At 36.5% G+C, this 26,601-nt stretch overlaps 3 protein-coding genes across 4 annotated transcripts; 2 read left to right on the forward strand and 1 right to left on the reverse strand.

Annotated features, from left to right (window-relative positions):
• Window positions 1-392: 392 nt before the first annotated feature.
• On the forward strand, window positions 393-5,365 carry ccdc43 (coiled-coil domain containing 43). 2 transcript variants are annotated; one of them, XM_067374567.1, is made up of 5 exons: window positions 393-869; window positions 1,298-1,388; window positions 2,220-2,355; window positions 2,492-2,541; window positions 2,818-5,365. In XM_067374567.1, the coding sequence occupies exons 1-5, from the start codon at window positions 696-698 to the stop codon at window positions 3,003-3,005; spliced, it is 639 nt and encodes a 212-aa protein (XP_067230668.1). In that variant the 5' UTR covers window positions 393-695; the 3' UTR covers window positions 3,006-5,365. The 2 variants fall into 2 exon arrangements, with proteins under 2 accessions (XP_067230668.1, XP_067230658.1); XM_067374557.1 differs by having other exon boundaries at window positions 396-869; window positions 2,220-2,328; window positions 2,432-2,541.
• Window positions 5,366-6,462: 1,097 nt separating this feature from the next.
• moto (minamoto) lies at window positions 6,463-22,543 on the reverse strand. Its single transcript, XM_067374576.1, has 8 exons — window positions 22,532-22,543; window positions 14,186-14,299; window positions 13,674-13,813; window positions 11,415-11,528; window positions 8,052-9,762; window positions 7,735-7,869; window positions 6,980-7,160; window positions 6,463-6,665 (listed from the first exon to the last, which is right to left on the reverse strand). Exons 1-8 carry the CDS (start codon window positions 22,541-22,543, stop codon window positions 6,463-6,465), a joined length of 2,610 nt encoding a protein of 869 aa, XP_067230677.1.
• fzd2 (frizzled class receptor 2) lies at window positions 19,874-23,327 on the forward strand. The gene has a single exon (XM_067374590.1). It carries the CDS (start codon window positions 20,044-20,046, stop codon window positions 21,694-21,696), a length of 1,653 nt encoding a protein of 550 aa, XP_067230691.1. The 5' UTR covers window positions 19,874-20,043; the 3' UTR covers window positions 21,697-23,327.
• The last annotated feature ends 3,274 nt before the right edge of the window (window positions 23,328-26,601 follow it).

Consider the following 26,601-nt stretch of genomic DNA (forward strand, 5'->3'; position numbering starts at 1 on the left):
CTGTTGGTTTCAACTCTTATTATGATTCCCAAGGCATATAACTGTGCACACCACATAAAATGTGTTAATCTCTTGCTAAAATACACACACACACACACACACACACACACACACACACACACACACACACACACACACAAAGAAAAGAAAAAGAGAGAAAAAAAAGCACTACCTGAAATGCAATAGCTATCCAACATTTCTTTACCTGGATCCGGACATGTACCTGTGACTTCAGTCGCCAGGAAAGTAGTACGTTGGCAGCTACTGTCCTCTAGCGGTGAGCTCTGGTTTTAAAAGCAACTGTATTGTTCTCATGTTGCGGCATAGGACGTGTGTATACCAAGTAAGGCATGTTTAAAACATGATGCTTTTAAAGTTATGAGCATTTAAATAAGCTTCTCACACGACACCTACTACAGTTCGCGGCACTCACTTATATGAATATCAACCTAAATAGAATCTATATCAAAACGCAAGTATTAAATGTAAATAATGACATAGTTCGCTAATTCTTTCACATTGAAAAGTATGTGTATTGATGTTTCTTGTGTATTGATGCTTTTTTTATTGCCAATTAAGTATACATATATTAACAATGAGAAGAAAAGGCTTCATTTGAAAGTTAGTGCTCCGCATTTGTGTCTGGCATTCTGTGCGGACATCCCGCCTCACTATCAGGACCCCAGCCAGTCAAGATGGCGGCGCCCCACCAAATCGCCGGGGAGTTTGAAAACTGGCTGAACGACCGGTTGGACTCCCTTGAAGTAGACCGAGAAGTTTACGGGGCATATATACTCGGAGTGCTTCAGGAAGAGGACAATGATGAAGAGCAGAAGGATGCTCTACAGGGCATTCTCTCCGCTTTTCTGGTCAGTGCACGCGCATGACATTCGCACGCTCAACTCAGCTGTCAAGATCTTTCACACGAGTGGCTCTGCTGTTGTGAATATTGCCAACTTTAAGCATTGTTAAGACCAACTCATCATAAACACGAAATACGTTTATATGTTATAAACTGTTATTCCCTCCCTCCATTCGAGCAATTAAAGTGTGAAACTTGATCAAACGCTTGTTGCCATTCCCCGGTTTATTAACTCAATAAATAATCGAACATGTGTAACTTAATTTCACGTTTGCCCTTTATGTCGGAACCTATATTTGGATGTAGGTTTACATAAGGTGTGTGCAAAGGTAGATCTGTGTTATAGTGGGAAGTCAGTGTAACCATTAAAATACAGTCGTTTCCATGAACGTGTTAGACTTGCATTGGTAAACAGAGGTCACTTTATTCTCACAGGAAGAAGACACGCTTGAGGAGGTTTGCCAGCAGATCCTAAAACACTGGACTGAGTGTGGCAGCAGATCTGCAGCGAAGAATCAGACGGAGGGTAGGAAAAGATGAATCACATTTACCCCATATACCAGTTTAATACTGCAGTGTGGTGCATTTGTGTCTCCATTCAATATTTAGTGTAATTAAATGGCAGAACACACACACACACACACACACATATATATATATATATATAATTTTTTTTATTATTATTTTTTTTTTAAATATTATAAATATACCTTTACTGTCACGTCTGATCAATTTAATGCATCCTTGCTGAATATAAGTATTAATTAAAAAAAATGCATATATCGATCAGACGTGACAGTAATATATATATATATATATATATATATATATATATATATATATATATATATATATATATATATATATATATTTTTTTTTTTTTTCAAATGCATGCTATCTATTCATCAAAGAATCCTGAAAAAAAATGCATCGGGATTTCCTCAAAAAATATTAAGCAGCACAATTGTTTTGATCAGCAAATCATCTTGATTTCTGAATGTGATACTGAAGGCTGGAGTAATGTTACAGAAAATTTAATTTTAAATATATTAAAATAGAAAAGTAATAAATTGTAACAATAGTTTACAATATTTCCCTTTCTACTGCACTTTCGATCAAACAGATGCAGCATTATGGGCAAAAAACTTTAAAAACTTACTGACTCCAAACTTTTGAATGGTAGTGTACATGTTCTTGATGGTCCTTAAAAATCATTTGTACATTTTTTTGTTTGTTTTTGTAGAGAAACCATTTATATTATTTTACAATACTTTTTTAATGAATTTGGATCATCATCTTTTTTCAGCCACTGTTTTTGTAAAATTGTGAGGTGGTCTTGTTTTTTTTCTGATTTCAGATGAGGTTCAGGCCATTGCCAGTCTGATAGAGAAGCAGGCACAGATTGTGGTCAAACAGAAGGAGGTGTCGGAAGAGGCCAAGAAGAGGAAAGAGGCTCTACTGGCTCAGTATGCTCATGTAACAGATGAGGAAGAATATCCTTTAAATACATATCTGTTGTATACTGTATTGATTTCCATGACACCCTGTTGAGAACAAATCATCACTCAGTCTCTCTCAAGCTCACGGTTCAGCTGATCCAGTGTGGAGCAGTTTCCTTAACGTTCGTACTGAAGATGAGGAGGAAGAACAAGCTGCAGTGGGAATACCCATGGAAAAATGTATCCTTTTTACACAGTATCACTCCACTGTGATACTATGTAAAAAAATATATATATATATATATAAAAATATATTTTTATTACATAGTATCACTCTACTATGTAATAAAAACAATCACTCTAGGAAAAGATCTGTCCTCTGGTTATGTTCAAAGTGTATAAGTACTTGTTTAGTGTCTGTACTGTAGTACTGTTGTAGGAACAGCTGCAGTGTGATCTACCTTGTTTAGATTAGATATCTGTATCATGAACTGTTCCCTTCACTGCCAGCCCCAGCCCTGTTCAAAAACACCAATGTCGAGGATGTTTTAAACCGCCGCAAACAGCAGCGTGACCAGGCCAGAGAGGACGCACAGAAGAAGAAAGAACAGGACAAGATGCAACGCGAGAAAGACAAGCTGGCCAAGCAGGAGCGCAAGGACAAAGAGAAGAAACGCACACAGAAGGGAGAGCGCAAGAGATAGAGGGGAAATAGAAAAACTTTTGCAGACTATATAATGCCAAGGTCATTTACCTAGAAGAGATAAAACAATAAGACCTCAGCAGACAATGTCCCAACCAACAATGTATGCATCCATATCCAGTTTTGGGTCTGATATAGTTTATTGACAGGTAATGTTGGGCCTAAAAAGCTGTTTTCCCGTCTTGTACAAAACTAACGCAAACCAGCAAACTGGGTGAGAATTATATCTCTGTTAGACACATTGATTTCAGATTAATTACAGGTGCTGACTGCTGTGCTACTTATTTAAGGGTAAATCACACAAAACCATCAAAAACATGTTCAGGTCACATTTCAACCCTAAAATGTATGCATTTTTATTTTGTTTAAAGACCCAATTCTCATTATTCTATTTGAAAAATATTTAAATTGTAAAGTATAATAGTAATGAAAATAATGTGGTTATACAAAACATCTTGCTAATTTCTAATTTTACTTACTAATACAGAGACATTTTAATTCATTCTCTCCTTTTACTAAATCATAGACACGTTGTAATAATTAGTTCCTTGTATATGAGTGTGTGTATGTATATATATATAATTTTTTTTTTTTTTTTTTTGAGTGGTGAAACGTGACCTGGACATGATTCTGTGAGATTCTCTTTTAACATTTAACAGCAGATAACTATCATGCTTGTCTAAAAACAGCATAATTCCTCTTCTTATTGCCTTGAGGGACTTTCAAATAACCTGTGAACCTGTTTTATATGTTTTCCATAAGCTGCTTCTTAGTAGCACTCCAGCAATTTTTTTTAAACAGTAACTCAAGATATAAAAATATATCTATATTTATTCAGTTCACAAGCTTTTTCAGAACCTGAAACCAACTGAAGCCTTCTTGTCATGTAGCAATATATGGAGAGGGCTCAGAGACAACCCAAAGACAGAAACATAACTGCTAATCAATGGCAGAGGGGGACATATGTACTACTTTTTCTTTATTTCTTTTTGCTCAAACTAATAGTGTGGTGGATATTTCTGTCTCAGTTGTGGTTTATTTTTATTGTAGGACACTGAACCTAAGAGATGATCCTAAAGTAAGAAGGGTATGTGTGTGCATATATATCAATTGACAACTGTTCATTTGAAAGCTGCTACATATTGTGCCAATACCTTGTAGACTGCCTTCTCATATACTACAATGGATTGCACTGTAGGTAAACTAATATCTTTAAAACTTTGTCTGTTTGCTTATAAGATCAGGTGATTTGAACATTCTTTAATCAGAGCAAAAATATTTAACATTTTGTATGCTAAAATATCCCAAAATTGGTACAATAAATTGAGCTGTGTAAATGAACGTGTTCACTCTTGACTAATGTGACCAGTCAACTTGAGTCACAGAGAATGTAATGTAGTCCTTTTATCTAATACTCTTGGTGTCATATGTAGGTTTTATACCACAGCCACAAGGTGCTGTTTTAAATGGGATGTTGCAAGGCCATTGGTAGATGCTTTTTTTATCCCATATTTATCCCATGTCCAAAAGGAACATCTTCCATTTATGCAATAAGAGCTCAAACTCATGAATACTGATGACTGGTAAAACTGTTCTGTGAGAACATTCTGTTCTCATCTGTCCAAATACTGCTCTGCTTTTCTTTATATCAATACAATTTAAATGTTGTAAGGTCAAATCTGATTCTTGACCATATTCAGGGGTCAACATTTGAAAAACATCCAAATAATTTTATAATGCAAATCACCTAGTGAGATACACTCTTCAGAAATTATGATATTCTGTAATCTGTTGAGCCCAAACTGCTTGATTTGAGAAAAAATTATGGCCTGGTTTCACAAACAGTTTAGATAAAGCCAGGATTATGCCTTGGTTCAATCAGGATATTCATGTAGCTTTTATAAACATGCCTTTGAAAAAGAAATATTACTGGTGTGCATCTTAAGACAAAACAATGCCACTGACATTTTAAGATATATCAGTGCAAGTTGCTTTTAGTTAAAACAGCTCAAACCTGCATTTTAGTATGAGACCAAGCTTAAGCCTTGTCTGTGAAACCAGGGGTTAATTTTCTGGGTAAATATTTAGGATTTTCAGGACTGAATGAGAGTAAGGAACTTGTTTACAAATGGCTTTTCATTATTTAGCCAACCAGCTGTTTTTAGTGACACCGTTCTTTTAAAACATACATTATTCCAAGAAAAATTCAGTAAAATATACTGCAGCTTTTCTATTTTACAAGTGGTTTCATTTGATAAAGACCAAGATCTGCTTTTTGTTTTTTGTTTTTTTTTTTACAGCAACATTAATTGATTACTGTATTTTGGATCAATGTTTAATTAAATAAACAATAGTTTTATGCACCAGTCTTTGAGTTCTGGGACTTCACTGCTGTGTTATTTTAATTGTTAAACATGAACAAAAGCAAGGGCAATGAAACAAAACAGTACAAGCACAAGTCATTTGAACAGTGTCAGTCTGTAACATTCGCAGGTAACAGGTTGTTCACATCATTTATTTCAGTCCATGAATGATGTTATTCTCAGCAACTCAATATATCCTCAAATTAGAGTTACATCACAGACAGATTGACCACATACACATTGAAAAATAGCGATTGAAATCTTGAGTTCAATTCAGAATTTAGATAATTGCGAATAAATAAAATCGCATTCAGATTTTCAGAAAACAAAAGACAGATTTAGAAGAGATTTGTGATTGTCATTGCTTATCCAGTGAGACCACTAAAAACCAGGTGCTGACAAGAAGATCAAGCACAAATAAATAAGTAAATAAAAATAACAGGACAACTAGAACACGTCCTGCTGGTCATAAATACTGTTTTTGATTTTGTGAATGTGTTTATCGGAAGACCTTCTGAGTATTCTGAATAGGTTGTAGGAGACAATAATTAAACTCACAAAAAACCTGTAACACAAATATTTTTTTTTTGTTTCCTATGTAACTATTTATATATTTTTTTGTCAACTGGGCAAAAATATCCCATTATCCTCCAAAGCCACAGATCTTACTCTTGCCACACATTCTGTACCATTATCGCCATTATCCAGTTTTTTGATTTCATCTCTCTGTGACAGTTGTTGAATCAATCTTTCATACTCTCTCAAAAAGCCTTGTTTTTACTGGCAGTTCTTCTGGGGTCCTTGGACAAATAGCTAAATACTGATCTTACTGCCATAATTCTATGTAATTTGGAGAATTTGATTATAATTTGATTGGTGTTTTTCACTGAAGACTGATAAATATTAATGAACTGGAATTCCATCTGCTGCCCACAACTGAGCCTAACGTATCACTATAGTGGAATAACTTAAATAACTCATTCATTCCTCTAAAAATGCAATTCTATCACCTCATGCCTTTTTGGACAGGTTAGATCGATATTATTTTGTGTCGGAAAACACACACACAAAGACTGTATACCTGCCAGAAAGTGATCACAGGGTAGTTAGTGCTCTCTCCAAACTGCGCTGCTCAGGACTCTCTGGGCCTAAAGGGGAGCAGGCACCTTTCGCGTGTCCCTCCTCTAGGTAACCGCTTGTTTTGGGCAAAGTCATTTGTAATGCACACCAAAGAGCAGTTCGGGCCTTTCTGGTGCTGCTGCACATGTCCTTCACTGCAGAAGCCAGCAGAATTATCTCTGTGAGATTTGAAATACAAAAGAAATAGTGTGATAAGAAAGTTTAGGAAGAATGTGTAGATGGTATAATCTACTCTGGGTAAAAAACATCAAAGAATTACTGAACATAATACTTTATAATATAATAGGTTGGGATTATTTTATTTCCATTAGCTTTCATTATTTTACCTTGTAATACACATTATATTGCCACAAGATACACCTACACTAACTAAGCAACAGGTTGAGTAGGACATATTTCCCTGATTGTATCTTCACACTAATTTAAACAAGATGTGTACTTCCTGCTTTTGTTATAGTGCATGATCACTAACCCCTGTCCTCTCTAAAGAAGGCCGCCGGCTGCCTCTGTCTGCTGCTAGCATTGATGAACTCGTCCTTGCGGCGTGCCTGAGCGATATAGATGACCTCAAGATGCCTGTCCAATGCTGAGCCAATATTAGCATGAAGCGGAAAACTCCGCAACTGTTCCATCTTGCCTAGCAAACCTGCCACCTACAAACACAAAGAAATTTTGAATTATAATATGAAAAATTCATCTCATCTGTAACTATAGTCTGAATCAATTTCAATTTATTTCTAGAATGTAAGATCACAAAGTATTGCAATATGCAAAAGCAGGGTTAAAAAAGAAAACATTTTCATACCATGTACTCCCAAATATGATAGTATATGTGATATATATCAGATATACAGTGTATGTCATATAAAGACACATTTATAAAGTAAAAAATAAAAATATGATAAATATGTATAAAATGTTTACTTTCTGAAGACAGCATAAAATCGATTCCAACAGTGATTATTCTTTCATGATTTCATAGATTTCATGATATTTAGTCAAATGTCAAATACATTTTATTTTTAATGATTATTATTTCATTTATTTATTTTCCAGACATTTTTACACTACTTTTTCTCTGAATTTTTGGCAGACTTGCTTAGCAACCTCTTGTGGCCCCCTGTTAGAAAACCCTCGGCTAGAGTTTTATAAAAAAAAAAAAAAAAATAATAATAATAATAATAATAAATAAAAAAAATAAAAAAAACCACTGGACAGAAAGCTGACCCTGGCTTGTTCACGCAGCTGGTCTACAATGAGCCTGTCCACTCTGGATGGGTTTGGGGGCATTCTGGGTAAAACGCTACTGGACACCAAAGACACATGCTTTCCTGGGTAAGTCTTTGTAAGAACAGCTTCTGCCTGTCAAAAAAATACAACATTACATAATGAATTAAAAATAGGTCGGTGTGCACACTAAATGGAAATTTAACAAGCAGTAATAATGTAATCCATAAATTATTTTCCTAAAAAAAAAAAAGGCACTGTTCTGGCTATAATACCTGAGAATTCATATATGATGTTCTCAAGAACATCACACTTACATTCTTTCTCTCTCTTTCCAGCATCCTCCACTGCTCGTAACATTCCTCCAGGTAAAAGTGTAGCTGACTGTTGGGGCTTCCGAGTGCCTTGCCAAACTTGGGCAAACTCATGGCAGATAGAAACCCTGGAAATGACCCATCTCCTGACGCTTGGCTTAGCCCAATATATTCTTGTAGATAGGGGCTGAAGGGTGAAATATCTCCATCAGGCAGACCTTCATTCCTGTCGACGAGGGGCATAGAGCAGTAGGGCAGTGGGGGTTGCGACTGCATTGGGTGGCGTACACGTTTTCTGGGATCACCCATCTGATACAGGAAAGGGAAAAATTGTGATGGTGTGGCTTTAGCTGAGTTTGAGCTAACTCCGTTGTATCTCATTTGTCCTCCATACATACTGCCCAGCCCCTGGTATGGACTTTGCAGGAGTCCTGTTTTTTTGTCTGCCTCTGTCAGGAAACCAGGAAGTTTGGGTTTCATGCTTAATCGCTGACTAAAATGCCCATCGACCATAAGGCCTGTCGACGACCTGTTGTTCTGTAGCTGGTAGTCAAAATCTGTAACGTCCACATTTCCTACTCCCTTCCTTAAACTTTCAAGACTAACCTGGTCTATTGCACCATGCCGATTTACTGCATTCCCTAGACTCAAATCAGCCGGGACTCTCGCTGCAGTCCGGAACAATTGCTGAGAAGGAAGTAATGGAAAAGCTCCAGATGTGGATGCGAGCTTTGCAAACCTATGTGATCCATTGTTGCTGTTGGTCTTTGTTGAAATGTTAGCTTGGATTTGATAATGGTTTGACTGGACAGGCTGGAACTGCTTTACACCGGTTTGAGCTGTGCTGCTTCCTATCGGAATGGCTTCTTTGTTTGGGTGCAAGGTTGAAGGTGCGACAGTAGACGAATAAGGTTTAGGTGGCGCAAACCCTGAAAATTCATTTGTAGAATAATGATTTTGTAAAAGAGTCTTTATATCCTCCGCTTTAGATCCTATTTGCTCCAAATGGTTGCGGGTCACCTCTCTCTTAAAATTTGGTGTTTGAGTAATAAGCTCTGACATCCTTTGAAAAGGATGACTCTTCTGTTCTGCCATGATTTCCTCGGGATTTCTCTGAGTTAAAAGCCCATTCTGAGTGGATTCTCTGCAGTAGTTCATATCCTGCTCTGCCAAGAGAAAGGCCAGTTTACTGACATCCTGCACAGAGAAAGATTGGGTGTTTCTCAGTTTATCTTTGCTTACAGTTGAAAATTCATGAGATGAACTGAAATAGGACTCATCCATTTTTTGTGGAGGGCAACAGAAGTTGTTGACTGTGTTTATATAATCAGACAGACAGTTAGTGGTGCTGCGGTATTCTTCATCCTTCTCGGGTGTAATATACTCGGGTTTACCTGCCCTGGTCTGGTAGAGGTTAGAGCGTAACGCCGGGGGTGTGTTCAGGCCTGGGGGGCGAGGGAGATCTTGAGGACAGTATGCATCAGCCTCTCCATTACAGGAGGTGAAATTGCAGGGAGGTGAACAAGAATCAAAACCATTGAAATTCTGACGTTCTGCCCACTGATGAGATTCTCTGCTTGCTGTCTTAGGACAAATCTGGTTTGATGGGAATCCAGAAATGGGCGGCATCTGCACCTCATTATTTAGGTAGTGTATGCTATCCCCTCTTGGTAAGTTTGGAGACCAGACACCTTTCAGATTAGATGGTAACTTTCTAAACAGCAAACAATATATATAAAGATTTTGTTATACATCAAGTTCATGCATTTCATGCAACAAGCTTAAAGAAAGCTGGTGAATGTTTGGATTAAATTATGAAATTACTAAAACTGTCATAACATGTTAACACAACTTTTTTTTTAAATGTTTAACATATGCTAATTTTTTAAGCTACAAGAGCATTTATATGGTTTGACTAGGGCTGCAACAACTATTTGATTATAATCGATAATGAAAATCATCGACAACGATTCTCATTATCGATTAGTTGGCTCTGCCCACCGTGCACGGAAGACTTCTGCCAGTCGCGTCAAATTACAGCACAGAATAACGCATTTCTATGGACCAAAATGCATCTAAAAATAGTGGAGGAAACAGAGTGAGCTGCTGCGGGAAAGGTACGAGATCAAAGCTGATCAAAACCTGAGAATTCTTTATTTTAAGCTTTAAGCTAATGCATTAGCGTAATGGCTTGCCCTGTCAGGCGCTTTGACAGATGCATGAGCATCCTCAGCGCAAAACATTACTTCTACGGCTATATCCTACTTGTATATGTTACAAATTTACGTGAGCATTCCTATTTTGCATAAAGGCTCATCCTGACAGTCTGCATTAAACTTCAAACTTTACTTTACTATCTTCATTTTTAATGTAGAGTAGAGATTTAAACTATATTCACTATATACAGTGCTAAAGTTATTAGACATCTGATACCCAACGTATGGTTTGAGCCACAGGTCGGGGCAGTATTGGTATCAGTATTGGTGATTACTAAAATCATTTTTCATGTTTCTGTAATGATTAAACCACCAGTATGTGTAAGCTCTTTAGTTACAGCAGTATTTCTAAAGCTACAATATATTTATTGTTGTTATCCATGAATTTTTGATTTTACTGTTTTAAAAGAAAGGCAGGAAAAACTAAAAAACTCTGTAGGCCACGTACACACTGCAGCTAAATTCTGTTGTCAGTTACAGTGTGTACGTGGCCATAGTTGTTGTTTTTTTTTTCAGACGCCCAATTACAGTCAATAACAACAGACTGTTAAGTTTTTTGGGATGTTAGGTGTAAATATTATTTATACACTATTTAGTTGTTTCAGTTTGTTGTTTTCCTAATAAATGGCAATGCCATTTTTAGTTTTTTATAGATTCCTAAAATATTTGTGTTCTCTCTTTATTATGATAGGTAGTGTAATAAATTACTGTATGTTTTCATAGCATTCAGTTGGCCCATTTGTTTGAAGTGCATTGGGCTGGATGTGCAATAGTGTTTTATTTTTTTTGTCAATAAAATAAAAATAAATAAAATTAGGATGTAATCGGTTAATCGGGAAAAAAAATAATCGGCCAACTAATCGATTATCAAAATAATAGTCAGTTGCAGCCCTAGATTTGACACACCCAAAAGTCACTACATATTTCTCTGTTTTATCAGTTTGTGATGGAGAAAAACCCTCATTACAGTTTTTACATCCTTCCATTAGTGAATTTATATTGTATACAGTTCCCTCAATTTGTTAATTGCATGTCTTAAAAAATTATATTAAACATTGTTTACTAAAGTCATTTGAATCAGAAATGAGCTATTTTTCACATAATTAGCTTTACATGTTAATTTCTGATACATAAATCAAGATGGACTTACTTCTCTGAGACGTATGAGGAATATGGGTCCAGTGAATCTGGTTCTTCCAAGATGTCTGACACTAATCCATAAAGATCAGCCTCACTCCCACAATTACTGGCATCTATTAGATTTCTATGCAAGATAAACATTAATATTTAACAACAAACCCCTTTTGGCTCACTGTTAATATAGAACTTCCAGTTGCTTCCAAACACAGTATTATTAAAGGGTTAGTTCACCCAACAATGAAAATAATGTAATTTATTACTCACCCTCATGTTGTTCCACACCCGCAAGTATGGCTGCAACAAACGATTATTTTGATAGTCGATTAATCGTTCTAATAATCGACAGATTAATCGACTATCAAAATAATTGTAATTGACTAATCCTTGATTTTTGCACTGATTAATCAGTAATCTTTGTTTGATTATTCCACTTTAGCAATTAGTTAAAATATTGAGTTATACTGTACTTTAGCTAGTAAATAAAACAAGGAAATCACTTCAGCTTTTGAAAGTGTATTTTTAATGATTTTCAAGCCAACTGAATAGACCAATATCCTTTTGGTTTTCTTTCCCCCTCAGAAGTCATCAATAGTCCAACTGTTACAATGACTGGTACTGTGTTTTTAAGTCCGGGAATTGTAATAAATAACAACACTAAAAATATTAATGTATTTGTGTAAAATTTAATGCAATTATGTGGTGTTGTTTTTTTGTTTTTGTTTGTTTTTTTGAAAAAGGCCCCTCTCTAGATTATATATATATATATATATATATTTATATATATATACACACACACACACACACACACACACACTATCGAGTTTATGGTCATTGAATGGAGGTAAATGTCACATTTTGTGTGATATATTTGTTTGCAAGTTTTATTGACTTCTTTCTGCGGTTAAAACTCCGATTAAGTGATTACATTAGAGATGGATTCATTTCAGTAAGTTCAGTAAGTACTTTTTGATGTTTATTCACGTTTATTTTGCGCTGTAATAGCAGAGATAAGTTCACATGCCGCTTGAACTGAGGTGTTACAGCGATCTGCCGCTCCACGTTAAACAGCGCCACAACCACAAGTATTGTTTAAATCCCGTAGTAAAATTGACAGAATTTAAAATCTGAGACTTAGTTTTATATCAAAAGTAACCTGATCTGTCTTATCTGTCGGCACGTTGTCTGTGTCCTCTTTGCTCTGCGATGCATCTTTCACTGTGTGGGACGTGTGGCATGAGAACAGGGAGTTTGAATGAGAGTTGGTGGCCCTGCATAACAGTATTCTGTAGTTATGCTAAACGTTATGTAATTATATTTCATGGGTTCGACCTCGTTTGTACTATGTACTCCAAAGCGCTGACTTCTTTTATTGGACTGGATCCAGGAGGGCTGCATTACAGTAATGCGCTACAGCGCCCTACTGGTTACACCGCGTTATTGCAGGCAAGAGACTATTCGACAACAAAAATATTTGTCGACAATTTTTTATTGTCGACGTTGTCGATAATGTCGACTAATCGTTTCAGCCCTACCCGCAAGACCTTCATTCATCTTCAGAACACAAATTAAGATATTTTTCATAAAATCCGATGGCTCAGCGAGGCCTCCATTGACAGCAATGACACTTCTCTCAAGATCCATAAAGGTACTAAAAACACATTTAAATCAGTTCATGTGAGTTCAGTGGTTCTACTGTAATATTATAAAGCGAAGAAAATATTTTTTTGTGCGCCAAAAATAACTACTTTTTAACTATATTTAGTGATGGACGATTTCAAAACACTGCTTCAGAGCATTATGAATCTTTTGAGTTGAATCAGTGATTCCGATCTCCTATCAAACCGCCAAACTGCTGAAATCAAGTGACTTTGACGCTCCGAAGCACTGATTCGATTCGTAAAGCTCAGAAGCTTCAAGAAGTAGTGTTTTGAAATCGGCCATCACTGATTGTTAAAAAGTCTTTATTTATTTTTTTGGCGCACAAAAAATATTCTTGTCGCTTTATAATATTAAGCTTGAACCACTGAACTCACATGAACTGATTTAAATATGTTTTTAGTACCTTTATGGATCTTGAGAGAGGAAATGTCATTGCTGTCTATGCAGGCCTCACTGAGCTATCGGATTTCATCAACAATATCTTAATTTGTGTTCAGAAGACGAACAAAGGTCTTACGGGTGTGGAACGACATAAGGGTGAGTAATAAATTACATTATTTTCATTTTTGGGTGAACTAATCCTTTAATATGTGTATAAATAAAAAAAAACCTGTTATTGGGCATGACTTGAGGCCAATCCACTGATTTACAGTCTTCCTGAGTTGGCCAAACTGTACAAGGTAGTGGTGCGCAGTCTTGCATCGCTCTGTCCGAGAACGAATTGAAGAATCCGCTTTCACTGAAATTATTCTGCAATTGAAGAACACAGCATTTGCTGATGAAAGGCACATAGGGAGGCAGTAAATTGGATAAAAATTATACATTTAAAAATATTTTCAAAAACGAAAATGGTGGGTGGGTAAAAATACCAATCAATATTTGGAAAGACATTGAAAATCATATGGTCTTTTAAGGCAGAGACTGACATCTGACATCTTTATCTAAATAACAGCTAAGTTCCAGTTACTAGACATTGAGACATAAAAGCAAATTGCACTCTCCCTTGATGAATAGGTGAAAGGTAAAAAGGCAAATCGATATTCTAAAATCATAATAGTCTTCTTTTAAAAATTTACTTATGATATAATGACATTTTGAACGACATTATGAAGGTTTTCTCACCTGAGGCCTGTAGGTGGAAAAGTAGGAGTCTGGTCCTGAACTATGAAATCGATCAAAGGCAGGTCTTGCTCCATTTGTATCCACATTAATTTTGCTTTTCACTGCATTATTAACCTTAAACACATTAGAAAATTATATTAATATGACTGATGTGCTGATGTAAAGTGAAGAATAATTTCATAAAGCATAAGGGTAAAAAATATACTATATGAAAATGGACAACAATGACACGACAAACACACAAATTTCCATGATATATAATTATCAACACGTGCTAAGTGACTAAGTTTTGTACATTAAATCGACTCAAATGAGGCCTTGTGCGGATTTTCTTTCGACATATCCGTTCTCCTTGCAGTTAAACATGAGTGGATACTATTGCCCTTTACTTTTCTTACTATGCTAATGAATATTTGAATTGGGTAATCTATGTGTACACTTCGTAATCTGTATTCGGTCGGTAACCAAGTTAATTTAACAAGCAGACAGAAAAAGTGAACTAGCCAGAAGTTTTCCCTCAGAACAACAAGCTCTCTTACCTCCATTGACAATGAACTCTGCTGGCAGGGGCCTCTCTCTATAAATTACTTATGATATAAATATTATAAATATATATTGTTCACGATTGTTCTGATTAATCAAATGATTTATTGTGAGAATAAATTAAAGACGTCAACCCCACGACGGGCCAATCTCTTTCACGTCAATTTCTCGGAGAAGCTCGCGCAAGCTCGCCCGTGTCTTCTTCACCACTGTACCCGCGAAGCGTTTGCGGTCTCGAGCGACAGTTCTATTGGCTAAACCGGCTTCAATTAGCCAATCAGAATCAATCAAATGGTCAGGTGCAGCGTTGCTGTCACGCATAGCAACGAAACTTACTGAACACATAAGAAATGACTGTATTAGAGCCTCATGATTTAACCAATAATTAATCCTTTTTCTATTCTTATTTTTCTTTCTTAATTATAATTTCTTCTATCCAGAACAGCAAGTACTACACCAAAACTATACATATGCCACATACATTTGTTTGTATATTCATATCCTCGATACGTCACTATTATGTCACTATTATCGATATTACTAACCTTTTGATTTTATACTTATTTTAAAAATGTGAAATAGTTTACAGTTTTTCTCAGTCGCTTTGGTGCATTTCTCACATCACTATTTACATTTGCACAACAGTTAGTTCAACCTCCACAACATTTAGTCATTTGTGCACATCATAGTAGCAGTTTCTCATTCCTTCGAACAAATTGCAAATGCTTTTGGACATGCATCAATTGCTTTCATACAACTCTCTGCTGTTTTATAACATTATCATTTGCTTATGTCATGTCAGTCAAAATGAACTATACTTGTGAATGCTGAATAGTCATTCAATATAAAACTAATAGTCCTCATTTCATTGCTTGAGTCATTACGTACAAAAATGTTGAACTACTGTAGTTGTCAAAATCTGTCAAGCTAATTTTACACATTTTTTTAAATGTTTTTTTCCTGAAAATGTCTCCTAAATTGAACAATTTCTCTCAGATGAATCTCAACTTTCACTGATGAGAAGGGGTGTGTGAAGCATTAGTTGCAACCAATGATAAGCCACTTCCCTACAATCACTGTCAGAGCTGAATCCCATAAACCTCCACTTTACAAGCATATATGAACCAAGCAGAACATAAGCTGTGTCCGAAACCACTCACTCGTTCACTCATTCACTAATCCCTATATAGTGTATGGCATTTGAGTGCACTATATCTGTATGGAGTGAACGAAATGAAGTGTGAATTCGGACGCTGACGTATACACTGTGTGTCGGAGATATCTGTCTCAGAAACGGCTCGACACACGATAAAACTATTTTATCCTACATGTTATTTACATTATAAAACAATGTTAATAACAATAACAATCATAATGACTTTATTTTGTAATCATACATGCCTCTGTGCCAGCTTTGTAGTTTAATCGATGTATATTTTTTTTTGTCATGCTTAATGTGTTCATAATCATTTAATACTATAAAATACTGCAAACAAAAATAAACACATTAACAAGTGTATATAATTTCATGTATTTATCCTTTTTAATAAAGTTGTTAGAAACGCTCACGCTCACAGATGACGTGGTCTTTGAGCGCCCTCAGGCGACCGTTATGATTTGAATACGCTACCTATGATTAACGAATTTTTTTAAATCATCCACTAAATTATCATCTTTTAAAGTTTAATGAGTTAACAGTGCCACAAATTATTAAAACACATTGCTGTTAGTAAAAACACATTAAATTGATTTAATGCCTACATAATATTTTAATAATAAAAATAATATTTTTATTAATATAATATAATTTCATATTTTTTTAAATTCATCTATATAATAATGTCCCCCTTCATTTTAGGTTTTATTCAAGTAGTGATTAATAAAAAAAATAAAAAATAAAAAAAAAAGGTTAAAAAAAATTGGATTTGGGGAAATAGTGCTTCAGCAAGTGTACATCGAATGTACACTCGAAATCAGAGAGAATTGTGGGTATAAAGTAGTGAACGAATGTAGGGAATGAAGTCGTTCACTCAGAATTCGGACACCACTACAAAATGGCCGACACCCGATATAGTAGACTATATAGTGGATAGGGAGCGGTTTCAGACACATAGTGTGTACCATTTCTACAGTAGGCTACTGTGACACAGAAATGGAAGGTCAGCCTCATGGAAGAGGGGTAAGGGTGTGGGGAAGAAGGGGAAGGGGACAAAACAGGGGAAGAGGAAGAAGAGGCCAAGTACATAGGCAGATCCCTGATGAAATCACAAATGTGGATCATGTTGTCAATCACGGCCTCACAATGGCTGAGGCTGGTCGAAGGGTGCAGCCAAATGTTGGGAGAACCACTGTAAATTCAATTATTCAAACATTTTGTTGGGAGAACAGGTGTGTATAAATGGACAGTAATTCAGCACTAAACAATCTGCACTGCACTACTGTCATTGTGTCATACATGAAGCTTGCAGTGGGACAAGAACTTGTCACTGTACATTTTACATTTAGACACACAGCTTTACTGCATCACACATATTGTAGTGTACAGTAGTGTTACAGTAAAGATTTGCCATATGTACAGCAATATTGTTTACAGTTGTGCACAGCTCTTCCCAAAGGGAGTTTATGTTTGTTGCAAATAAGGGTACATTTTTTATTTTGCACAATGCTGTAAACAAATTAGAATTGCAAAGAGGATATGCAGTAAAAAATGTGAAACATACATATTCAGTGTTTTGTACTCAGTTACCTCACTAAATACAGTAATGTGTAACTTTTGCTGTATTTTTCCAATGGCTGTGCAAATAGTATATAGTGCTGTCTTGAGCATTTTCAGGTAGTGTCACCAAGATCTGACTTTTCTGCATTGGAAAACATTGACAGAGTAAACTGTCATAATGAAAACATGACAAAGCCATTTGACTATCTTGTTCATAAACAATGGTGTCAGGACTTTTCATCTTGATGACATTGACACTTTCATTGACATGAATACTTGCTTTTGAGGAATGACCTATCCATTTTGAGCAAGTGACACGCTTTTGCAGGTTCAGATGCATTAACTGTTGTGCAAATGTTACAGTTTTTTACAATCGCTAGGACACATTTCTCAATACTTAGGTCACTTTTTCAAAACTCTTCACACAGTTCTCCTAACCAACTTTCATCTTGGTACAGCAGTTAATTTCACATTCAAAATGCACTAAATCTACCAAAACACTTCATTCATGTCTCAAATCAGCTCATTCTTCCAGAACACTAGCAAAGGTTTTCACCAAGCAAACACACTTTGTCAGTCATAAGACATCGACCTTAAAAACACTAACATCAGTTAGCATTATACAATGTTTTCTTTTTTAAAATTTCTTTATAAAACAAGAATGACACTCTCTACTGCTTATAATTCACCGCAGTACATGTTACATGGTCCATGTTTACATTACAGAACAAAATTATTCCTAAGTTTCTCCTTTTGAATATATATTCCTCTGATAGTATATATTGAATATATTCCTATGATAGTATGGTAATGAAACTGAAAAACAAATGCTTGTGTAGGTGTTCAGTTTCATCTAATTCCTCTGATAGCATTTGATTTTTTATATTCAGAATATATTTCATAACTATATTACTGTAGAAATGCAGCATATTTCTGCCTTATTCAGTTTTGTATGATGTTATTGTTTTGAACATAAGTTTAACAGTTTTGAAAACAGTATGTAAGCATGTGCAAATTGGCCTGTACGTACAAAGAGTTTTGGCAGTTGTTGTGTCTGAGTGTGAAAAGAATTCATGACATTTGAGAGATGTAGTCATTGAATGCATTTTGTGCCAAAGCAATGATAATTGATCCTCAGTTTAGCCCACATAGACTTCTGTTGTGCTCACTGTGTGAAGAGTTTTGCAAAAGTGACCTAAGTATTGAGAAATGTGTCCTAGCATCTGTAAAAAACTGTAATAGTGATGTGAGAAATGCACCAAAGCGACTGAGGAAAAACTGTAATAAAAAATAAAGCGAAAAGAAGAAATAAAGTGATGAAAGTTACTGAGAACACAAGCCACAAGATGTCGCCACTACCCATCATTCACACCATAGATAGATAGATAGATAGATAGATAGATAGATAGATAGATAGATAGATAGATAGATAGATAGATAGATAGATAGATAGATAGATAGATAGATAGATAGATAGATAGATAGATAGATAGATAGATAGATAGGAGGGCTGGCAAACTGATAGATAGATAGATAGATAGATAGATAGATAGATAGATAGATAGATAGATAGATAGATAGATAGATAGATAGATAGATAGATAGATAGATAGATAGATAGATAGATAGATAGATAGATAGATAGATAGATAGGAGGGCGGACAGACGGATAGATAGATAGATAGATAGATAGATAGATAGATAGATAGATAGATAGATAGATAGATAGATAGATAGATAGATAGATAGATAGATAGATAGATAGATAGATAGATAGATAGATAGATAGATAGGAGGGCGGACAGACGGATAGATAGATAGACAGACATATAGATAGATAGATATATAGACAGACAGACAGACGGATAGATAGATAGATAGATAGATAGATAGATAGATAGATAGATAGATAGATAGATAGATAGATAGATAGATAGATAGATAGATAGATAGATAGATAGATAGATAGGAGGGTGGACAGACAGATAGATAGATAGATAGATAGATAGATAGATAGATAGATAGATAGATAGATAGATAGATAGATAGATAGATAGATAGATAGATAGATAGATAGATAGATAGATAGATAGATAGATAGATAGATAGATAGACAGACAGACAGACGGATAGATGATTTTCAAGTTGACTTTCTCTCATTACTCTTATACCAACTTCTTACCCGAATAAAACTGACATTAAAAAACTACGAATGCTGTAGGTTTTCAGATGACGGTAATGGCATATGGTGTTGATATCGGTCTTCAGCGATTCAATTGGTCTAAAGACCTTGTGATGGGGGTTTAGGGTAAAAATCTGTTTCAAGACCCCCGAAATCCCTCCTCCTTCTCCAACTCCCTTCAAAGTCAGCAACAGGCAGCCCAGGGGGAGCTTGAAACAGTCTGACGGACAAAGGGGGAAAAGTCATGTAGTCGCTTCTGCGCTCAACAGATATTCCTAGCAAAGTATGCGATTTACACCAGCTGCTGTGAGTTTATCGAGACTTTTTGTTTTCGATTAGCAAATAATATGTCACCAAAAGCATAGTTTGTGGACTCCCGTTGTATTCAGTGAAAGTTAGGCGGAACTTTCCGGGACAATGCAGGCGAGTGGAAGTTTGTGTCTGTTTTGGGCACTGATGTTGCCGTGCTGTTTCGTGGCGTCTGGACAGTATCACGGAGATAATGGGATAGCCGTCCCGGACCACGGCTTCTGTCAGCCCATAACCATCCCCCTGTGCACGGACATCGCTTACAACCAAACCATAATGCCAAATTTGGTCGGACACTACAACCAAGAGGACGCCGGGCTGGAGGTCCATCAGTTTTACCCGCTGGTCAAGGTACAGTGCTCGCCCGAACTTAAATTCTTCCTGTGCTCCATGTACGCGCCAGTGTGCACAGTTTTGGAGAAAGCCATCCCGCCATGCCGCTCCATTTGCGAGAGGGCAAAGCACGGCTGCGAGGCCCTCATGAACAAGTTTGGCTTTCAGTGGCCAGAGCGGCTGAGATGCGAACATTTCCCGGTGCTGGGAGACGGACACATCTGCGTGGGCCAGAACGACTCCACGGCTACGGTGGCGCCCGTTCACATGCCCGTTCCAGGAACGCCGGGCGTTCAGCTGTACTCTTCCCCGGACAAGCCGTTCCGCTGCCCATCAGTGCTCAAAGTGCCGTCCTACCTCAGTTATAAGTTCCTGGGCGAGCTGGATTGTGGTGCTCCGTGCGAGTCCTCCAGAACGCATGGGGCCTATATGTTCTTCACGGACCAGGAGATTGAATTTGCGCGGATTTGGATCCTTATCTGGTCTTCTCTTTGCTGTGCATCCACGTTATTTACCGTAACCACTTATTTAGTGGACATGCAACGTTTTAAGTACCCTGAGCGTCCTATTATCTTTCTGTCTGGCTGCTATACCATGGTGTCCATTGCGTACATCGCTGGGTACTTTCTTGGGGATAAAGTTGTGTGCAATGAGAGCTTTTTTGCAGACAGCTATAAAACCATCGTTCAAGGTACGAAGAAGGAAGGGTGTACGATTCTGTTCATGATGCTCTATTTCTTCAGCATGGCTTCTTCGATCTGGTGGGTCATCCTGTCTCTCACCTGGTTCCTGGCAGCGGGTATGAAATGGGGCCATGAGGCTATTGAAGCCAATTCGCAATACTTTCACCTGGCTGCCTGGGCCGTTCCGGCCGTAAAGACTATTAGCATCCTGGCTATGGGGCAGATCGATGGAGACGTGTTAAGTGGCGTCTGTTTTGTTGGCCTGAATAATCTGGATCCCTTGAGGGGCTTCGTGTTGGCCCCCCTCTTCATCTACCTCTTCATCGGCACCTCTTTCCTGCTCGCGGGCTTCGTGTCGCTGTTCCGCATCCGCACCATCATGAAGCACGACGGCACCAAGACCGAGAAGCTGGAGCGCTTGATGGTCCGCATAGGCGTCTTCTCGGTTCTCTACACCGTCCCAGCCACCATCGTCATTGCCTGCTTTTTTTACGAGCAGGCCTTCAGGCAGCACTGGGAGAAGAGCTGGATCAGTACGAACTGTAAGAGTCTGGCCATCCCCTGCCCCATGCAGTCCTTTCCTCACATGACCCCCGACTTCACCGTCTTCATGATCAAGTACCTCATGACTCTCATTGTAGGGATCACTTCGGGATTCTGGATCTGGTCGGGAAAGACGCTGCACTCTTGGAGGAAGTTCTACACGCGTTTGACCAGTGGCGGGCAAGGGGAGACTACAGTATGAAACGGGATATTGCGGTCCACGTTTTCTTGCAATAACTGAATTGAGTTTTCGAATACAAAAAAATTATAAAGTGCCTTTGATTGTCAGTATTTTGAAAGCAATTATACTTGTCTATTTTCAGACTGTCCGAGAATTTTAAGTGGAAAGAGAAATGGGATGTGAACCACTTGGCTTCCCCAAACAAACACAGCCAATTTGATACCAAGTGCAGAAAAGTTTTCCTCCCCCATTCTGTTGCCCCCCTGTTTTTTTCTCATAAGCTGCTGGCCATAAAAACTCAACTTGGAAAGTGAGATACCAGCTGGGAATTCAACAAACGACAGAGCAAAGAGAGCCGAGGGGGGAGGAGAGCTTGTCATCTAATATGGCCGGCAGTTGTGTTAAATGTAATTAAAACATTGTACATAATATTTGTAAAAATCTGTATTTTAACATTATTATATATTTGTATTTATGCAAAATTATGCTTTTTTTGTGTGTGTTTTTCAAAGTTTGATACTCTTCTGTATTTAGAATTAGCAGCCACTAGTCTCTCTCTCATATCTTCTATATACTCATGTTTGTCTTTCTGTTTTGAATTAAATTTGCTGTACATAATCTTCCTCCTTTTCTCTCTGTAAACCTTATTTAGTCCAAAAGTGAAAGATTCTCATGATGAGTGTTGAAGATTTAAAGGAATAGTTCACCAAAAATTAATATTCTGTCATCATTTACTCACCCTCATGTTGTTCCAAACCTGTTAGACTTTTTTTCTTCTGGAACACAACACAAGGTAGTTTGAAAATGTGTGTTATTTTGTCCGTGCAAAGTAAGGCGGTGGGGTCTAATGTCTTGCATTGCCTTTCATTGTATGGACAAAAACAGTTTTTCAAAACTAAAAAAAAAGAAAGAAAGACAGGTTGTGAATGACCTGAGAGTGAGTAAATGATGACAAAATGTTCATTTTTGCATTACTTTAAGCATATAGTTTTGTCATAGAAGTTATTGCATTAATTAACTGATATTAAAATATGTGAATATCTTGAATTCATATTCTTCTTCATATATCTATCAGATCTTAAGAGTCTTTGTCCACGAACACTATCTTAAAACCAGAGTTTGGAATGGTTGTAGGTGAGAGAGAGATCAGAGAGAGAGTGCTGTATTTTTTTGATTGTGGTGTGAAGCAGGCAGCCGTTGAGGAGCAAATGGTTCTCGCATGGTCCTGAGAGCTGAGGCATGTGGGGAAAAATGGAAAGCACATGATGAAATGATTGTGTGTGTGTGTATGTGTGTCACAAACCAGCCTGCTTTACCAAAATGGTGGAGTGTAGTATAGTCTGTGATCAATATAAAGTTTTTTCTACGGTGTAGGTTTTTATTCCACTAACTTTCTGTCTCCATTTAAGGCTGATTGATTTTCATGTCTTCTTTGCTTTGGCCTGTGAGTGTATGTTTGTGAGCTCAGGTTTCTAATCTAATGCATGCCCCTGGGCAGCCAATTTCATGCTCAGCACTTCATACAATGTTTGCCTTCTCCCTTTACGCCAAATCTTACTCATTTAACATGCACCACTTTCTATGTGTGTACTTCATACCTCGTTTTTCTTTTTCAACAATTTGTACCCCTTAGAATTTATACAAAAAATAAATGCCCATGAGAATTAACATTTATGTTATCGTTTATGTGAATGCAAGGGAAAGTTTATTTAAATATATGCTACCAATCTTAAAGGGCTTTCACACTGAATAGTTCTAGGAACTCAGTTCTAGGAACTAGCCAGGATAGTTTCCCAGGAACTTTCTCCCCCAGGCCATGTTCCTGGTTGCATTCGCACCGGCAATAGGAACTTTGAAGCTGCCAGTGGCGTCTTTATGCACGGCATTTACAAATGCTAAAAACTGTGTTTATTGTTTGTCGTGGGTTTCGTGATAACGGAGATGGATGTAATCATCAAAATTATGTAAATGCATAATCTACATGACTGAAAGAGCAAAAAGTGGGGCTAAGAGACGAAATCTCCTATGACAACTTTCGTATTACATATCATCGAGGCGGAGAAAATAACAACCCTGCAGACAACAGGTAAATGCCATTATCACTGTTTTCCTTGTTCTTGAAGTAAATATTTTTACACTGCTTTTTAAAAATGCCGGGTTCCAGTGTTTGACTTGCGTTTGACCAATCCACATACACTTATGCCACTGATAGTTCTTATAGAGCTGATTTAGACCCTACTCTGAAGTAGTAGCTAATTCAGTTCCTCCAAAAGGAGTTCCTAGAACTAAAATCGTTCCTAGTTCCTGCGGTGGGAGCACGGCAAAATCCGGGTACTTCAGCCAATAGTTCTGTTTCTCAGTTGCGAAAGCTCCTTTTTATTGATTTTTTTATAAAAGTTAGATTTTTGTTTTTGAAGTCTGTTATGCTCACTAAAGCTGCATTTATTTGATAGAATGTCAACTTTCTAATAGTATTTCATGTCAACTATGTATTCATGTTCTCAGCAGAAGCTTGCTTACTAAAGCAACTAAATGTAAATTTCATCAGCTGAGAAGGCACATATAATGCTAAGCTTAATCCTCAAAATATCCAAAAGTATCCCAAAATAACTGCAAATACATTAATCTTGTAATCATCTATTTTCAGAATGAATAAATAGTCATTATGATACTGTACTGTACATACAGTCCATGCTCAGGGCATTTATAGTGCTGGTATTGCAGGTGATTTTTCTTTTTCTTTACATTTTTATATTTTAGTTTTTTTATAACAAACATTCATCTGTATGTTCACAAAATCTTGTTGTCTGCTCCAAAATGTAGTTCTCAACTGGTTTTGCTTCAGGGCCCAGACTTTGCAATATACATCAAATGACGACCAAGCCAAAGTTGTTTAATGTACAAAAGTAACAAAAGTTTCCTAAAAATCAAACATTGACATTTATTTATATAACCCCCTGGAATGCAGCAAACAATTCACCACACAAAACACATTGTAGTCAGCATAAACCATGTTTGGTCACAACTCTCCAGCTGAGAACCGCTGATTTACACATACACACTCCAGTCTCCATTATATTTATTTAAATACACACATAAATACACAAATCCTGGTAGCAGAGGTGATAGAGAGTGCAGATACCTCAATGATATCGAACTAGAAAGCCCAGCGGCTACTGTGGAAAATGTTGTGTGTAGGTATGTGTGTTTGTAAGTGTTAACAGTAAAATGATATGTCCTCTAACTCAGAATAATCTCTCTTAACATTTAGTCAAGCGCTAATGCTTATACGGCACACGCACGTGCAACACTGGAATCCCCCTGAAAGATAGAGACCAGTAATTCAACTCCCCCTGGAGATGATGTCATTACACACAAGGGCAAAGAAGAAAACTGATCCACCCTAAAATCTCAAAATGTACAGAAATTGTCCCATCATTTTTAAATCCATATTGTTTTCTTATTTTCCAAAAAAACAAACAAATTTACTTATAAAAGAAAGTTGACTTTTCATATTGAGGGATTTCTTACACGAAGTTTATTTTTCACATTACACTGTAAATGTGGTAACCTGCAATTGTTATCTTGTGCAGCCATTTTAGCTTTAACCCATTCAATTGTTTGTATAAATTAACATAAAATTGTTGGTATAAATTAACTAGGAATAATAAATGCTTTAGTAGTATTTTTCATTGTTAGTTCATGTTAACTAACATTGTTAACTAACGTTAACAAATGAAAACTTATTAATGTTGATTCAGTGATGCAAATAAAATATTTTTTTATTTGAATTAAACACTTTTATGTGGATGTTACCATTTTAGGTTACCCTTTTTCAGTGCAGCACATTGTTTTGGTACTCTTCACATTTTTATCGTTGAAATTAATACTATATTTTAAGAGATTTTATGGTATTATTACATATTATAAATTATATTTATGCAGTAGTTATAATCCATTCACTTTTTGAGCATAGAAATGAAAATGAAATTTTCAACCTAAACTGTCATAAATCTTGAATCTTGAATATTTTCCAAAACATGTTTTACTGTAAAACTGTGAGAAAATCAAAGCCATGAATCTAAACAATTTGTGTTCCAAATCTAAGGCTGATATCTAAAAAAAAAAAAAGAAGAAGAAGAAAAAAGAAAGAGCTCTCAGAGCTTTCAGTAAGATTTTGTTTATGTGAGTAAAATTTTGTGTGTGTGTGTGTGTGTGTGTGTGTTCACAAAGTGCCAAAACTTTACCAAATTATACCATACTGATGAAAATTAAAAAAAAAAAAAAAAAAAAAAAAAAAAAAGTAAAATTTTTCGGCCAAAAATGACCTAGGAGCAACTGATGGCTAAAAAGTGGCAACTTCACAAAATCATTTTAGTTTTTTACTTATCAATCAAACAATCAATTAAAATGGTCAGTGAATAAAGAAAAATAAACCAATAAAGAAGAGTAAATATGAAAGGACATATTTTCTGAAAACAATGTTAATGTTTTTGCTCCTAAATTAAAAATGAGTACTTTTAAAGATCTGTCTGTTTTGTAAAACTCTCTATATGAGTAAGAACATTCAATAATGCTGAAAACTCACCTCAATAACACTTTTAGCCAACCAAATTTTATTGCTGACTTCTCAGAGATCTCAGAGATAGTTGTTAAGACTGTTGACAGCTCAACAGTGCTTTCAGATCTGAGCAGAAGGTATTCATGTCTTTCTAAAGATACTCCTGCAGAGTCTGTCATCACTTTCATTACTCTTGTGGCAGATACCTTGATCCCTCAGGGGAAACCAGAGAGATTTAGGTTAGATAGAGCAGATGTACCAGATTTGTTACCGGTGATATAAGGGTGTCTTATGACATACGACACAGGTAATGTAAATGCTAATATGATGGCCTGTATATAGAAAATAATGAATCTACATGTGTT

Source organism: Chanodichthys erythropterus, chromosome 3 (genome assembly GCF_024489055.1).
Source record: "Chanodichthys erythropterus isolate Z2021 chromosome 3, ASM2448905v1, whole genome shotgun sequence".
NCBI lineage: Eukaryota > Metazoa > Chordata > Actinopteri > Cypriniformes > Xenocyprididae > Chanodichthys > Chanodichthys erythropterus.